This window comes from Pyxicephalus adspersus, chromosome 1, assembly GCF_032062135.1.
Source record: "Pyxicephalus adspersus chromosome 1, UCB_Pads_2.0, whole genome shotgun sequence".
In the NCBI taxonomy this organism is placed as follows: Eukaryota; Metazoa; Chordata; class Amphibia; order Anura; family Pyxicephalidae; genus Pyxicephalus; species Pyxicephalus adspersus.
In genome coordinates this window covers 15010163-15026552 of record NC_092858.1, presented here as the reverse complement: position 1 = coordinate 15026552, position 16390 = coordinate 15010163, and the positions used below count along the sequence as shown (strand labels likewise).

General features: G+C 41.9%; 1 protein-coding gene across 1 annotated transcript; it reads right to left on the bottom strand.

The window, feature by feature from the left end:
- Nucleotides 1–6: 6 nt before the first annotated feature.
- On the bottom strand, nucleotides 7–15078 carry ENDOD1 (endonuclease domain containing 1). The gene is made up of 2 exons (XM_072402739.1): nucleotides 14665–15078; nucleotides 7–1449 (listed from the first exon to the last, which is right to left on the bottom strand). The coding sequence occupies exons 1-2, from the start codon at nucleotides 14944–14946 to the stop codon at nucleotides 391–393; spliced, it is 1341 nt and encodes a 446-aa protein (XP_072258840.1). The 5' UTR covers nucleotides 14947–15078; the 3' UTR covers nucleotides 7–390.
- Nucleotides 15079–16390: the final 1312 nt, after the last annotated feature.

Genomic DNA, 16390 nt, shown 5'->3' with positions numbered 1-16390 from the left:
GGCTTTTCCCATGGATGTACCATAGATATATATATATATATATATATATAAAAAGAATTGTGTTTTCACTCAGATCTCAGTGTATTTCAAACTACCATTGCACAAGCCAATTTTACAGCCATTCTCATGAATATACGGAAACTTAGCTTCACAGGTGACAGTAAACATCTCAAAATTTGATGATGAGATCCAAAACTAGCTGGTTATTCTTATTTATTATACTGAAAAGCCAGAGTGTTTGTGGCACCTAAACATGTTTACCTCCTGCGAACATACAAGATGCTGATAGGATTAAAAGAAAAGCAAACTTGGTCTAGTTCCCGCAGGAAATTCGAATGACTTGCAGGAAAGTGCTAGCACATCAATCAGCAGTATGGTCGCGGTTCTAGATTAGTGAGACTGGTTAGTTTCATAATCCTCGGACTGTCCCATGATCTTTGAGAGAACACTGTTGCCTGCAAAGGAAGCCACAGAGAATAAGACCCCAAATGCGCCAAACACAACATTGAAACCCAAACTGACTACACCCCAGATACCACATAGTACGTCAATGCCCACATCTGGGATGGCACAAATTGTATAATATGGGAAGCTGGCTATGTCACACAGGAACCTTGTTGGCAGCCTAAGTACAAGGCATACAGCAGAAAAGATATTGTCAAGAACGCGCACAAAGCCACAGAGGATATTTGCGAGGACTCGGAAGACGTCACATGGGATGTTTAGCAAAACTTTGCTCAGAGCAAAAATGTAGGTGGTGGCTGCAGTCCAGATCCAGTACAGTCTTCCGTAAACGAAATTGAGAACTTGCTTGACTATGAACCACACCAGGCACAAGATGTTCTTCACAATCTCATAGATGATGCAGAAAAGGAGCTGGAAGAACCTAGAAAAGGCTCCAGGTTTAGAGGGACCCTCATTCTCTGTTTGAGTGGCGGATTCAGATGTTCTTTGTTCAGTAGGCACAGCTCCTCCACCACACTGGTTGGGAAACAACTTTACACCCCCGGGCAACCTGCTTTCCAGTTCTTCCAAAGTGACTTGTTCCAGACTATCTACATTACTGACTGTCTTGATGACTCCTAAAGACCATGCCTCAGGAACACTGCAGCAAGCTGCAAGCCAGACAAATTCCGGAATGCTCACTTTGTCTTTTATTTTATTACTAGATGGAACAGCACCAGCAAGAATATGTAAGTTGCCTTCGTTTCCACAATGAGGCACTAACTTCTCCTTAATCAGTTGGTCCACATCCGTGGCCCATTTCTCCTTGAAGTTTTGAGGGAGTGGAACAGTATTAGTAAGAACAGCTGGGGCTCCATGAAAGAGAGGTCCTGGCTGGTAATCTGATGAGGCATAATCTTCCTCTAAAGCCTGGTTGGAACCAAGACCTTCAATCTGGTCCGAGCCTTTGGTGGCTTCATCCAAACTGTTCTTTGAATCATCCAGCTGCAGAAATAAAGAAAACATTTTAAGAATGTGATTTACATGTAAAATATTTTTTTAAATTGTAACATATGATACTTACAAAAAATAGACAACGTCACAAAACTTCTAATTCCTATCTAATTTCACTAAAGCCCATCAGGTTGTATTTTGTTTGTTTTTTACTTGCCTATATTGTAATAAAGAGATTACTCTTCAGGTTCTGTCCCAGGGGTGCGACAGAAAGAAGAAATTTCTGTAAAGTAAGAATATCTCCTTCTTCATTAGATATACTCTCACGTCTTCTGTTCTAGTGACTGTAAACTTTTGGTTCTCCATTACATACTATGATATTATCTAAAGATACAAGATTAACATGGGGGAACCATTGAAACAAGCTTTTAGGTCTTGGGAAACCTCTGCTAATATTACTATACCCACAGTTCACAGTAGATTACCATAAAGGTGAAAAGGAAAAATGCCTCTTATATTGCTGGCCAGTGAAAAGAATGGCACCCTCATAGTTAAAATATCATTGGTGTCAATGGTAAATGACCTGAGAGACACAAATCCTCATTGCTCAAGGAACCCTCGTTGAGAAATAGTGAACTAAACGATCAAGTGGTCAAAAATGTAAAATCACAATTCAGATTCAAAATCATTATGTTATATTGATCACTTTCAATCAATAAAATATTGATCAGGGATAATATCAGTCTATAGTATAGAATGAAGTTGGTTACCTTCCCTCTCTATGTGGGTACAATGTCTCTGTGTGTACAATGATCTTTTTCTCTAGCGTTGCTGGAAACAATCAAAAAATAAAATTTCCAGTAACAAAAATTTGATGTCTGCATGCAGTGTAATTTTTCCTCTATACAGGTGTTTTAAAATCTTGACGGTTCTTGATGTGCCACCATTTACCTTCCTAAGAACGAAAGGTGCACGCTGTCTAACATTCACAAAAGGCTACAAAATGTAAATGGAGATGACAGCATTGTGCATGTGCACAGATGGATGAAGAAGTATAAAGAAGGGGACTCCGACAAAATAAAAGCGGCTGTGAAGAATTGGGTTCAACAGTGGACACCTAAATTTTTTCAAAGTTGGGTTCAATGAGGGTGCAAATGCATCGCTTGTGATGGAGACTTTGACTAGTACCTTTGTATAGAGGAAGAGTTACTTTAACAATGTGCACAATTTGAACAAAAATAGTTATGCCCAATTTTCTATTACGTTTAATACAGCCCTTGTAACACAGAAAGAAAAAAAAATGCATAATATATGTTAGGCGTTAGTCTTGCCTAAACACAATTGGTTGTGTCCATGTACGGTTCATTTGTCTGCTATGGAAGGAATCTTTATGCTATCACGACACCTCCCTCCTCCCCACGCCTGAGTCACATTAGACCGTTGCCACAGGCAAGACTGATAGCATACCAGCCCGACAGACAGAATGCAGGATAACAGCATACAAAACTAATTTAGGTCGCTGTATTGACGAAACTGCTCTGACCTGTCTATAGTAATAACCATTAGCAATTTTCCAGCAATGTTTTTGATGTTTTCCCTGAGCTACTCTTTCAAAGCATCAATTGGAAACACATTATGAAAAAAATGACATTTTAGTTTTGCGTTCCTCCTTAGATAATGACCTCAACATAGTGACAGATACTGTGTAATGCCCTTCTGTGTGTAAGCACGGTCAATAAAATAAAATCCTGACTCGTCTGGTCTGGTCTGAGCAATGAAATAAGCTTATGGTATCAATTAGGACCGGTGAGCCCATTAGGAGGATCCAATGATGGATGTCCATTTAGCACCACTATTAGATAATGTCCTGCAATGCAAGCTTTCAAGATCTCTTATTTCATCCGGGATGTCTCAGCAGCTGACTGTGCAGCACAGATATCGATTATTGGATGGTGGAGAATGCAGGCGTTCCACACAGCACAAGAAGAAAAGTGCAAATCCATATTAGGAAATTGTGTCATATGAAACACATGGTAATCCATTTGTATAGTTGTTCTTTTTTCATACGTTGCCACATATTGTACAGGGCTTAAAATATCTGTAAATGCAAATTACTGCAGAGATTCTCCCTCTCGTTTTTTGTGAGCATTATCATCAAGCCAGAGAGAAGGAGACAATCCACAACTTCTTATGATGTGAAGTTAGGAGGAAGCTTTCCAGTGGGAAACAGATAGCAACAAATGAAAAAAGTTTCAGTGTTCTCCCTAGCCCCTTTTAGCTGGGCGCAACACCCGGGCGTTTTTTAGGTCATTACTCAAATGATGAGTTGGGTCACAATACAGGTGCCACCACCCATCTACAATTTCTTCCCACCCAATTAAAGAAAAATCTGGGTTTAGCACTGGGTTTTAACCCTTCCCTACTCTAAAAATTTAAAAGAAAAAAGTTTAGTCTTTGCATACACTTAAACAGTCTAGAATTATCTTACAAAAAAAAAAAAAAAATGACAGAGATTGACTGGCCAAGATAAACATTTACACGCTCAAGGTCAGTGGCTCACCTAATAATAAAACTAGTAACATATTAGAGGGGGCATTTATAGGGACATTTCAGATCCCTGATGAGCTGCAGTATTAGCTCCAATTTTTCCAATTCAAGTGAATAGGAGAGGTTTGGAACCATTTTTGCATGCATCTCCAGCTTCCGCAGATTGTGGCATGATTCCCAAAGAGACTAGATGATTTTGGCCACATGACTGTTTGCAGTTTGAAGTTTTGCACCACGGCTGCAGCCACAGCTGAATGCCTTGGAATGCCACACCTTCACACCTCTGGGTAAGAGGTGAAGATTGTTCGTGACTTTTACAGTTATTTTCACAATTCAACCTTTGGAAGGTTTGTTTTCATAGAAACTACACCAAATATAAAATCAACACCACACAAAAGTATAGGGGTGTAAGTTTAGCCCCACACAGAAAAAAAATGCAAATGCTGCTACCCCTAAAACCTCTTGGATCAAATTTGTTTATATTCTTATTTAGGGCAAATGAAAGCTACTCTTGAAAGAAGAAGTGCCATCTCTCGCTAATTTCCTTCTGCTCCATGGGCATTCTATTGCTTTGGAACCATGGCTAAATACTCAGCTTCCAGGTATAGGGGGCATAAGCCCTGCTAGATTTACCCTGGCTGTCACCATGAGAGAAGTTAGGAAGACGTTAGGCCTGAGTTCCAATTTATGGACTACACATGGTGTGGATTTTTTGACTCACCCTTTCAACCAATTTTTATTTGACTCAGATAAAAATTGGTTGAAAGGGGGAACTTAGAAGGTCAGAATGTTGGGGAGGGGGGTTAGTCTTCTAGTTACTTTGCCTTGAATTAGCAAATTGACAGAAAAGAAGCTCCACACTAATTGCCTTGAATAACTGAATAATGTGCCAAGAATTTTTTATATACACGGGGTCAACAGCCATTAATAACATTATTTGTGGTGTGATTTATTAATGTAAACAAGGAAATAGCTTTGGTGTGTCATTGTGCTGGAGATGAAGCAATAAACTCTCTGTTTACACTAATCTCAAGTGTAGTACTTGGGATGTTAGTATGCCTGTGAGGTATGTGCCTCTCCCCGACTTGGCAAACTATTGCAGGCCCAGCAAACACAATCCGGCCATCAGTCTTCCAGTGTCGGGCTGGTTTATGGGAAAGGATGGGGATCAGAGCAAATAAAAAACAAGTGAGAATACTAATAATGCATTGCGAATTATTTTTAATTAATGAAATTAAGGATTGGACACACAACTCTACACAGCCAGTTTTTTTTTACACCAGACACCACAACCAAACAATGGTTGGTCAGAAGAACAAACCCTGTAGCCTACCGATTGGACATTTAACAAGAAGCAGCTTGGTGGTGATTCTTCTCTTTCCTCTCTTCTCTGCAGGAAATCAGCACATGTGCAAAATGATTGGCTGATGGGTAATATGACCACTAGCCAATGGTGGTGTGCCTGCTGCTGACCTTGGCTACTGGCTTATAGCTGGTTAATATTAGGTTGGTGTTAAAGGGGAACTAAATCCTGTGTATACTCACTTGTCACCGTTTTATCGCAGACCCCACCATCTTTTTCCTTCTTTGCCTTGTTTAGATTTTCAGCCATCTTAATTGACGCAACTCCTGCGCAGGCGCACGGGAGTTCATTCAGTCCCCCGCTGCCACAGGGGACGCCAGGCATCCTGGAAACCAATTTTTTGACAGCTGAAGGAGTGATAAGGCAAGTGAGTGGGCTTTATTGCAGAAGTGGCACTGCCTGGCCCTATGTGGAACAAAACCCTGCCTGATTGCAACTTTTTTAAAGTGGAACCAAAGTTCAGGCATGCCGCTGGTTACAAATCGAGAGCCATGCCCTCCCTAAAAAAGTATTGGAAAATTTCCATTTGGTTGGAAAATGAAGAATAAATGTAGAGATGAGGCTGCGGTCGCCAGATCTGAATAACTATCGTACGCCTGTGCAGCAGTTATGTCATCCCAGCCTGGCCAATGAAGATTGTCAAAGAAACCAGAAAGAGAAGAAGAAAGAATTTCGTGGCACCCCTAACAGAATGGGAATGGGTAAGTGTATTCCAAAAACAGTCATCAGGCAGATGAGGGGATTTTATTGCAAATAAAGGACCTGCCTAATCACATTTTTTCTATTTATTTTTTTTTTTAAAGGGATTTAGTTACCCTTTCAAATCAATTTTGAAAGTGAATTTGTTATACATAATTAATGAACATTCAGGCCTTTATAACGATAACATTGCCAGCTGGCTTGTATTGCCTCTCTCTAACTAAAAAACCATACAGGCCATTTAGGGTGGAGAAGTGGATGTGTGATCAGCTGAGTGTGTTGTTCCGGAGATCAAATGGCATTAGACTATCAATAACAATAAAATAACCCAGCCGATGTGTAAAGAATTTTCTAAACCTACCGGCATCAAGTGCATTTTTCAACATAATATCCACATAAAAATTATATAAAATATTCTATAAAATCCATTTAAATGATCAAGCTCCCTCTACCACCAAGATGTCATTCCAATGATTTGACATCTGCAGCCACATGGTGTGTATACCAGGAATTACGACCTCTGGAATGCCTTTGTCTTCGGGTGCAGAAAATATTATACCGTGCTGGCTGCAATGTTAAATGGAAATGTTCTGCCAGACAATCAAGGACAATATAGAAAAAATCTGTTTAATTTATTTTAAATTCATCAGTGAAGGACCATTCATTGCATTATACAAGGTGCACTCACTTAGCGGTTATGACAAAACCTAATGCATTACAGTCGTCCGGGAGATGACATCATACTTAATAGGGTCTGCAACCTCAAAAACACTTTCTGCTTAATTGAATCTCTGCAGAGGATCTATATCCATAGTTACTTAGGCTGAAAATATGGATGTTATGTGTAACCTCCAATGAATTCCTATAGTTGTGTTTCCGAGGCAAAAAAAAAGCACAAAAGGCAACAATAAGCAACTTTGTCTTAAGGAAAATAATATCCTTCTTGACCCCACATACAGGGGGAGCAAAGTTGGCTATAGATGAACTCTGGGTTGGGCAATAAAATGATAACTGCCTACCACCTTCTCCATTTTCAACAATTCTGTCCATTGGTAGGCTAATAGAATGGAATACTTACCTTAGCCCATCCTCTCTCCAGTGATTTTATAATTCTTATTAATAATATTATTATTATTATAATTATTATTAATAACAATAATAAACAGGATTTTTATAGTGCCAACATATTACACAGAGCTGTACAATAAATAGGGTTTACAAATGACAAACAGATACAGACTGACACAGGAGGAGAAGACCCTGCCCCGCAGAGCTTACAATCTAGGAGGTGGGCGAAGTATTACACAATAGGAGGGGAGATATGGAATGGTGGGAAGTAGTGACGGTTTAAGAGACAGAAGAAGATGGGTAGGCAAGTTTGAAAAAATGGGTTTTAAATGTTCTTTTAAATGAGCAGAAAGTAGGAGCAAGCTGAATAGGACGAGGAAGACCATTCCAGAGAGTTGGAGCAGCTCTAGAGAAGTCTTGTATCCGTGCGTGTGAAGAGGTTATGAGGGAGGAAGTCATTAGTAGGTCATTGAAAGAAGAGAGCGGCTAGGGGAGTATTTTTCTATCAGGTCAGAAAGGTAAGTGGGACAAGAACTGTGGGGGGATTTGAAGCACAGGAACTTGAATTTGATTATCAGGTGAAATGGAAGCCAATGAAGAGAATGACAAAGCGAGGCAGCAGAAGAGGAGAGGTGGTAGTTATCACCTACACTGCAAGAGGAGCAATGGTCCTGCATTACATGGGTAGAGAAGATTACCTTAGGTGATTGGTTAAAGTACTGTAAGCATTCCAATTTGTTAAATTAATCCCAGCAAAAATGAGAATAATTTTCAATAAAGAGGTAGGGGACGGGGTATATTTAAAGTGTAAATTTACTTTTGTTATATGGAAAAATCCCCTCTCAATGAATGTGCATTTCAAGGATTTGAACAAACTTTCCTGAAGATTTCTATCCTTTCTGTTCTAATAAAAGAGAGTGGTTTGTTTCATCATTTCCTTTTAAATAATTCCTCCATGTGAGGGTTGGATTCATATTAGCCACCTGGTGCACTTTCAGTACCCTGATGAGGAAATTTGCAGTTTCTAAGTTGGTTTAGCAGAGTAAATTTATTTGGGAGATTCCCCGAAAGGGCTATCACCCTAAAAAACTAACAAACTAAGTACTCAAACCAGAATTTTTTTAAAGCTGGGTGGGAAGAAGCTGTAGGCAGGTGGTGACCCCTGTATTGTGACCCAAATAATCAGTAACCACCCAAAAACAGCCAGGTGGTTGCTGAAATGTGCCGGGTAGTGCGCCCAGCTAAGAGAGGCTGGGGAGAACACTGAAACTATTGCAGGGAGTTTCTAAAACTGCAGACTCCTAAAAGATCTGTAAACCATTCACACAATGGCTACTGAAAATCCGGGGTGTTTTCCACCCACCAACAAATACAGAACACCTCTGGCTTACTATATTGCATTGTAATTTTTTATTTCCAGCTTATGTGGTATATTATTATTTTATCTTTGAAACAAAAGCAATGTAGTCTGAATGCTAAACAACACATTCATTGGGTATAAGCACTGCATAGCTGGTGGAAGGTGTACCTGGGACCTGCCTGCATGAGGGGGTGCATCCAATGCCTGCACTGAAATGGTATCCAGGGGGTTTGACTGTAGGAAGGTGTACCCAGAGGCCCGCCGGCATAGAAGGTGTATCTAGAGGCACGCCGGCATAGAAGGTTTACTCCATGGCCTGTCTAGATGGAAGGTTTACCCAGGTGCCCATCTGCATTAAAGTTGAACAGCACAGAAGACAGCAACTCTGACGTTTAAAAAGATCTAACTTAAACCATTAATTCTCTGCAGCCCCTTTCGGCCGGGCACTCCACCCAGCACTTTTCAGTGACCACCCGGCTGTTTTTGAGTGGCTACTGAAGAATTGAGTCACAATACAGGGGCTTCCATCCACCTACAATTTCTTCCCACCCAGCCTCAAACAAATTCTGGGTTAAACACTGCATTAACAAAACAATGGCTATCCTAGCAACACCTAAACATAAAAGTATCATACAGCTCAAACAAGCTAAAGTCACTCTCTAAGTGATTAGAGAAGCCCCAGGGGGTGAGGTGTGCTGTGGTTCACCATATGTCAGGGTGGAGTCATATTCTAGGACTGCATAAAGCAGGAATAACTGGAATGTGAAGAAAGACCAAACTTACAACATTCACTTGCACTGACCCTATCACCTCCCCATACATACACAGGTTTATTGTACCATGTGAATGAAATCACTGAGCAATATCTCATGCCGTTTTGATTTTCTTTTTTCCGATGCTGATCTGTTATTTTGTTACCCAGCAATCAGCTACAATATTATATATATGAGCTGGTAAACCTTTAACAAGTTTGGTCCTTTCTACATTCCTTTTATGAATGATTTTACAAACGCTGCTTTCAATCCATCTACATTTGCAAATTTTATTAAAAAGCTATTCTTTGGTAAAAGGTCATGGTGATCACACCGGCTACGTGCAAAAATTCATTATTGGCAGGCTGGAGGTGGAGAGGTAAAAAAAGTTGCATTACTGAATCAGAAAATAGATGCTCACCTACCTGGGTGTAAAATATGGCTGAATATTAAATAGTGCTGGAAATAGAAATATATTATTGTATATTAATCTTGATTTATATTTAGGTCACTGACTGGTTAGGAGACTGAATGAGTCAGCCTGAATGATGTGGCCGACAACGATGCACGGAGGAGACCTGACAAGAAGAGGTGACTATACCAATACCCCTAGTATAGACCCCCTGGCGTGCAGTCATTACATCCATTTTAATGTTTTCTGGGTAAAAATTAAGGTTTGGGTTATACTCAAAATGGTTTATACTTGAGTATATAAATTGTGTATTTAGTTTTTTGCCTTAAATCTTGCTGCCCAATTGCTTTTGCCCATGTCTCTGCTGTACAAATAATATAGTACAGAATATTATTTGAAGATTTATTTTTCTTTACTTTTTCTTATGATTTTATTTAGTGAAGAATGGCACTCCCCAACAGATACTGCAGATCTGGGTTTATATTTAGGGATGATGTGATGTCCTATTGCTGAGCTCTTGTCTGTTTGCTGCACGGCATAACTATTTTGTGTTTTCACTTGTTCTTTTTCCTTTTCACATATACAAAAATAATGTCCTTCCTAATTTAACCAACTGTCTCTCATTCCATCAAATTTGATCATGTTTTCCAAAACTCCTTTTAATTAATGTACAGGACATGCTTTCCCCCAGTCTAGCTTTAAATGTAAACAGTTTGGCAATTTTAAAAACCCGGTTTATGAAAAGATCCAGGTGGCAAATCTCCTACTGAGAATGACAGGTTGCAGGATATCTGCTCATCCTCGCATCACCAAGCATTTCTATCCCCACAGTGTTTTCTCTTACCAGTGGTCAGCTGGTTACTAGTACAGTGGATGTGATTTAAAATAAATGCTCCTTTTTTCGCCATAGGAAGGTTTGATTAGCTCCCACGAACACAACTATGTAAAGAATCTGAGTTTGTGTGAACAAGTGCATCTATCACAAGCATTTTTTGGGCCTGCCAGTGGCCAAGTGATGCCCAAATCATATAAATATATATTTATATACATACATACTCTTTATATAAAGTTCAAGTATGAACATACAACTCTGAATTGTCCAAACAGTCATGTTTATGATAATATAGAGGGAGGAAATGAGGATTGCTACCAGACATTCCAAGGCTCTGGGGATGCACAATTATCCATGACAATAGATTATGAAATCCACGGAGACCATTGCAGAGTCCTTGTGCTTGACTTTGGTGTACAATCATCAACTAATTAAGCAATGCTGACTGACCTTTCTTAGGAATGGGCAAGAAACAGGAGTTTGTATGTTGGATCTCTTTGGTAGATTGTACCTTTGTAAATTTCTCTTGGTGGTATTTCCATTGATGTTCCAACATATAAACTAACCCTTTGCTTTAGACTACAAGAATGTAAATCCACTTGTGTATATCATGCACCTCTAAAAAATTATAGAAGTCAATTCTTTATCAAAATTTTACCCCAAATATCAAAAATTATTAACAGAATTAAAAGTTTTTGATCAATTTGATCAACATTTTTATCTAACGATTAAAAATATGATAAAGGTCTAGCCGACCCAGCAATGTTCCCACCTCCTCCTGCTATCTCAGGAACAGACTGGCACCTAATATTGTGTTAGGTTATTGTACTGGCTGGTGTTTATAGGTGCTTGTTAGTGATTTCGTGGTGCCCACAGGCATCTTCCCATTGACTCCCATGGAGTTTAAATCACTAGTCAGCCCCACCAACACCCTGCCGCAGGAACAAGCTTGTAATGTGATTTAGGCTGATGAAGTGCAATAGAGTTTACATTGTCCTAGGATTTTGCTGATGTTGTAAAGCATCAATAATTACCAAAAAATCACACAGTGTGGACTCGCCCTCCCCAAACATTAGATTATCCTTAATTCCAGTGTCTAGGAGTCACCTGCTGGTAATAATGGCAACATCCAGCGGCAACAGGCATTGGAAAAGTTAGGAAACCTTGTCCAATCACATTTGTGTTCCCTTGAATAACTCAGAGCAATGGTGACTTCATTATGCATTTCTTGTCTTCCCATAGGACTAAATACCAAAGTCACTTGACTGTTTAAGTTTAGGGATACCCTTGATGCCCCCAGCCCGAGCTTAACAAGGAACCCCCGGCCCGAGCTTAACAAGGAGGCCCCGGCCCGAGCTTAACAAGAACCCCTGCCCAGAGCTTTTCGCCCTGAGCTTAACAAAGAGCCCCAGCCCGAGCCTAACAGGAGCCCTGGCCTGAGCTTGTGAGGGAGCCCCCGGCCTGAGCCCGCACTTGACAAGGAGTCCCCGGCCCCAGCTTAACAAGAGACCCCAGCCTGAGCTTAACAAGAGCCCCCGGCCTGAGCCCGCACTTGACAAGGAGTCCCCGGCCCAAGCTTAACAAGAGACCCTGGCCCGAGCTTTAAGAAGAGTGCCAGTTTCCCAGCTTGCTCAAAGCACCAGTTGGCACTTTCCCCTTTGCAGTGCTTTCATAGTGAATGTGCCCTTACTGCCTACAACCAGCAAAGCCATGCTTAGCTGACCTGGGCAGGTAACATTGCACTAAACTCTGTCACCCAACCTAATCCCTGCCAAAAAAATGGGCCTTTGTGTTTCTAATCAGGTATTGAATAGACTGTTTATGTTTCTACAAAGCATTTTTACAGTTACAATAGGCATACTGTGCCTCCATCAGCCCAACATTCACTCCCTTTACAATTAGGCATTCCCTTTGATCAGATTTACAAAGCCTATATACACGCTTGTAATCATTCCTATGTCCTTTACAAGGTGGAGAAGCTAAGGTTTATTTTCCTCCACCAAGCGGTAACAGTAATTCCTATAAATGCAATGTTTGATGTGATGTGCACAGCAATGTGTCACTATTACTGACACAATGACACAAACATAGGCAGCGGGGAGGCGAGGCATGGTGACAATACCACTTGTTCACAGCTGACGTCAGCTCGATCTGCCACAGCAAACACAAGCCCTTCATTCTTTTCAGCTGATCCACCAAGATTTCTTATTTTAACATCTAAAATGCTTTGTCACAGCCAAGCTGCCCAACGCAGCTTGGCGGCTGGATTTCCATAAATAGCGGAAAGACATGCAAAATAGACATCTGTATAGAAAAACCCATTCTGTGCTTGTCAGGGAAAGTGGCTGTCAAACCCACATGTCTGTGAGGAAGGAGAGGCAGGGCGTGCAGCGAAATGATGATTACACCGGCTACGTGCAAAAAGAAAAACGAAACGCTGCAATGAAAGGAAAGCAAAGCATGCACAATGATGAATTGGGGTCATTTATAACAGAATAATCAGGCTCAGTGTGGCTGCTGCAGATTTTATATCCAAACATCCCCTGCACAAAGCAGATCTGTATGCTGGGTTATTCAATAATATAAAACCCATGAAACAAATTGCAACATTGTAAATGTTTAAAGAGATTGGGAGCTGATTTGTTGCTATAATCACATGACCCAACCCTGGCATGGAATGCAATGTATCCCATTATATTGTCTTTGTATGAATTTATTTTTGTTCTTAGTGATGGGTGTGAATAGGTCACAGCAAATCTATAAGAGGAGATTTTATCATATGGTCAGATATTTATAATAATCAGGGTTAGAATTATAACCAGGGAGAGCCCAAAATGCAAGGACTGATTGGAAATTAGGAACGACTGCCAATCATGCAATTGGGGATATATATGGGCATTATGCTTCCGGTCAGTTGCAGTCGGTGACTACATGGCATTCTGGGTTTTGTAGTTATTCAGCCATTTGGAGGGCAACCAGGCAGCTTGGGGGGCACTCATAATAAAATGTTGGATGACATCATATTAATATTACTATTACTCATATAAAAATGAATGATCAGCAACAAAAGAATAAATGCCACCACTACCCAGTGTAACCCATTCATACCAAGCGTGCCCATTATATTTTTTTTTTCCCTATGGTATGTCTATTGATAATTGCCACTATCAGATGTAGATTCATTTCTTAATGCATCAGCAGCCTGGCACGTAGCAACTACTGACACGAGATCTGCACAAGCTGGGATGAGATTTTAGGAGTCGCCCAGGGTCGGCCAATTGCACAATATACAATGCCATGCTATGGTGCAAAGCAAAAGAATGTACAGAAAATGTAACCATTCAGCAACCATTACATTGCATGGCATATGCCAATCCTACATATATACAGGGAAGGTGCAAAGTTCTAAGAACAATCATAATGGATTCCCTTGGCATTACCCATGTGGATGACTACCAAACTAGATAGCAACCTTAACCCCTTGGCACCATGTGGATGAGTACTGCTTTGTAAAATGCCAACGCAGCCAGCAATCCCAACCCCCTGACATGTGGATGACTGTTGCTTATAAAATGCCAACCTATCCAACAATGAGTGAAGCCTTACAAAGGTTGGCATGACTGGCACTCTTGCTATATCTTGTTTGTCAGAGATTTTTTTTATACCCAGATCATCAATTATTCCCCTTGCCCCATAGAGAATCGAATGATCCGTTCACGGCCCATCCAGGGAAAAATCATGGTAGTTATGCCAGGCCTTTGATCTCCTTGATGCCAGGCTACCTACCTATCAGCTTGTAGATTGTACAGAAATGAATGAATGCACACCAGGCATGCAGGCACATATTGGGTTTATAGGGACCATCCCATATATTTTTGGAGACAATAGTTGATGATCTGCTGTGCCATTATCACCCTGGCACCCATAGAATACTGCAGGATCCTTGTGCCAAGGAGGAATACCCATGCACGGTTGCACCAGGCAAGAATCCATGTTTCTGCCCCAGACTGGTTCAATTCTTTAACAAAAAGCAACCATAGGGGCCAAACCCATCCTGGGCAATCATTCCTTCTCTCAAGGGGCATTTGCACAAGTAGATGAGGGCATTTGCCAGGCTGGGCGTTATTGGTTATGTGGCTACAATTACCTCTTAGAGAACCCTTTAAATTGCTGAAAAATAAATAATGGGCCAGCAGTGACAAGGTCCATTGTCTCCAATGATGATTCCCTTACCTGGGGCTCCAGCAGCCAATCCCCCTCTGCAGTGGGCGCCCCCTGGCGGTAGGTGAATGCGGAGTAGATGGGCATCTTGTGCTGGGTGCTGTACAGGGTGGCGAATTGCTTGTCCCCCTGGTACCTCTGGCAGATCCTGACCTGTCCCGGGTCACTGAAGCCCTGCGGTGGGTCACCCTGGTGGAAGAAGTCATTGCACTCCGCGAAGCCATCCTCCTGCACCACCCGCCCGCTCAGCAGGCACGGCAGAGCCGCCAGAAACAACAGCCGCAACCCCGTCATCTTCCTCCCCCGGTGTCCTGCACTGCACTACCTGCCTGCCCGGCCTGCCGAGGAGGAGAAGAGGAATTTGGGAGGAGGAGGAAGAAGAAGCCGCTCCCCTCCCTGACACTGAGCGAGAGAGCCGCCCGTACTGCAGTGGCAGCCTGACTGCGGGGGCGCAAAGGGTGCTGGGAGATTCCTGACTGACAGGAGGCTGCCGGTCACCACAGCAACCGGGGCCCTGCTGCCTCAGGGGCCTGTCACCCCCTATACAAAGGGGTCCTGTCACCCCCTATACAGCCCTATACAGGGGGTCCTGTCATCCCTATAGAAAGGGATTCTGTCATCCCTATAGAAAGAGGTCCTGTCAGCTCCTATACAGCCCTATACGGGGGTCCTGTCATCCCTATACAAAGGTTCTTGTCATCCCTATAGAAATGGGACCTGTCATCCCTATACAAGGGGTCCTGTCATCCCTATAGAAAAGGGGTCATATACCAGTGTATCTGGCAACCCCTATACAATACAGGGGGTCCTGTCATCCCTATAGAAAGGGGTCCTGTCATCCTTATACAAGGGGTCCTGTCATCCATATATAGAGAGGACCTGTCATTCTTGTTATTCCAATATAAGGGGTCCTGTCATCCCTATAGAAAAGGGTCATATTCCAGGGGATATGACATTCCTATTCCATAAAAGTGGGTCCTGTCATCCCTAAAGAAAGGGGTTTTGGTATTCCTTTATAAAGGATCATGTCATGCCTATAGAAAGGGGTCCTGTCATCCCTCAAGAAAGGGGTCCTATAGCAGGGGATCTGACATCCCTACACGGTAAAGGGGGTCATGTCATCCATATATCAGAGGACCTGTCATCCTTATACAAAGAGGTCCTGTCATCCTTATAGAAAGGGGTCCTGTCATCCCCTATCATCCCTATCAAAAGGGGTCCTGTCATCCCCTATAGAAAGGAGTCTTGTCATCCCTAAAGAAGCGGGTCCTGTCATCCCTAAAGAAAGGGGTCCTGTCATGCCCTACACAGGGGGTCCTGTCATCCTTAAAGAAAGGGGTTGTGTCATCCCTATAGAAAGGGTTCTTGTCATCTATATAGAAAAGGAGTCTGGTCATCCCTATAGAAAGGGATCCTGTCATCCTTATACAAGGGGTCCTGTCATCCCTATGGAAAGGGGTCCTGTCATCCCTATACAAGGGGTCCTGTCATCCCCTATAGAAACAGGACCTGTCACCCCTATACAAGGGGTCCTGTCATCCATACATAGAGAGGACCTGTCATTCCTCTAGAAAGGGGTCCTGTCATCCCTAGAGAAAGGGTTCATATACCAGTGGATCTGCCATCCCTATGCAATACAGGGTGTCCTGTCATCCTTAAAGAAAGGGGTCTTGTTATTCCTATATAAAGGATCATGTCATCCCTATAGAAAGGGGTCCTGTCATCCCTATAGAAAGGG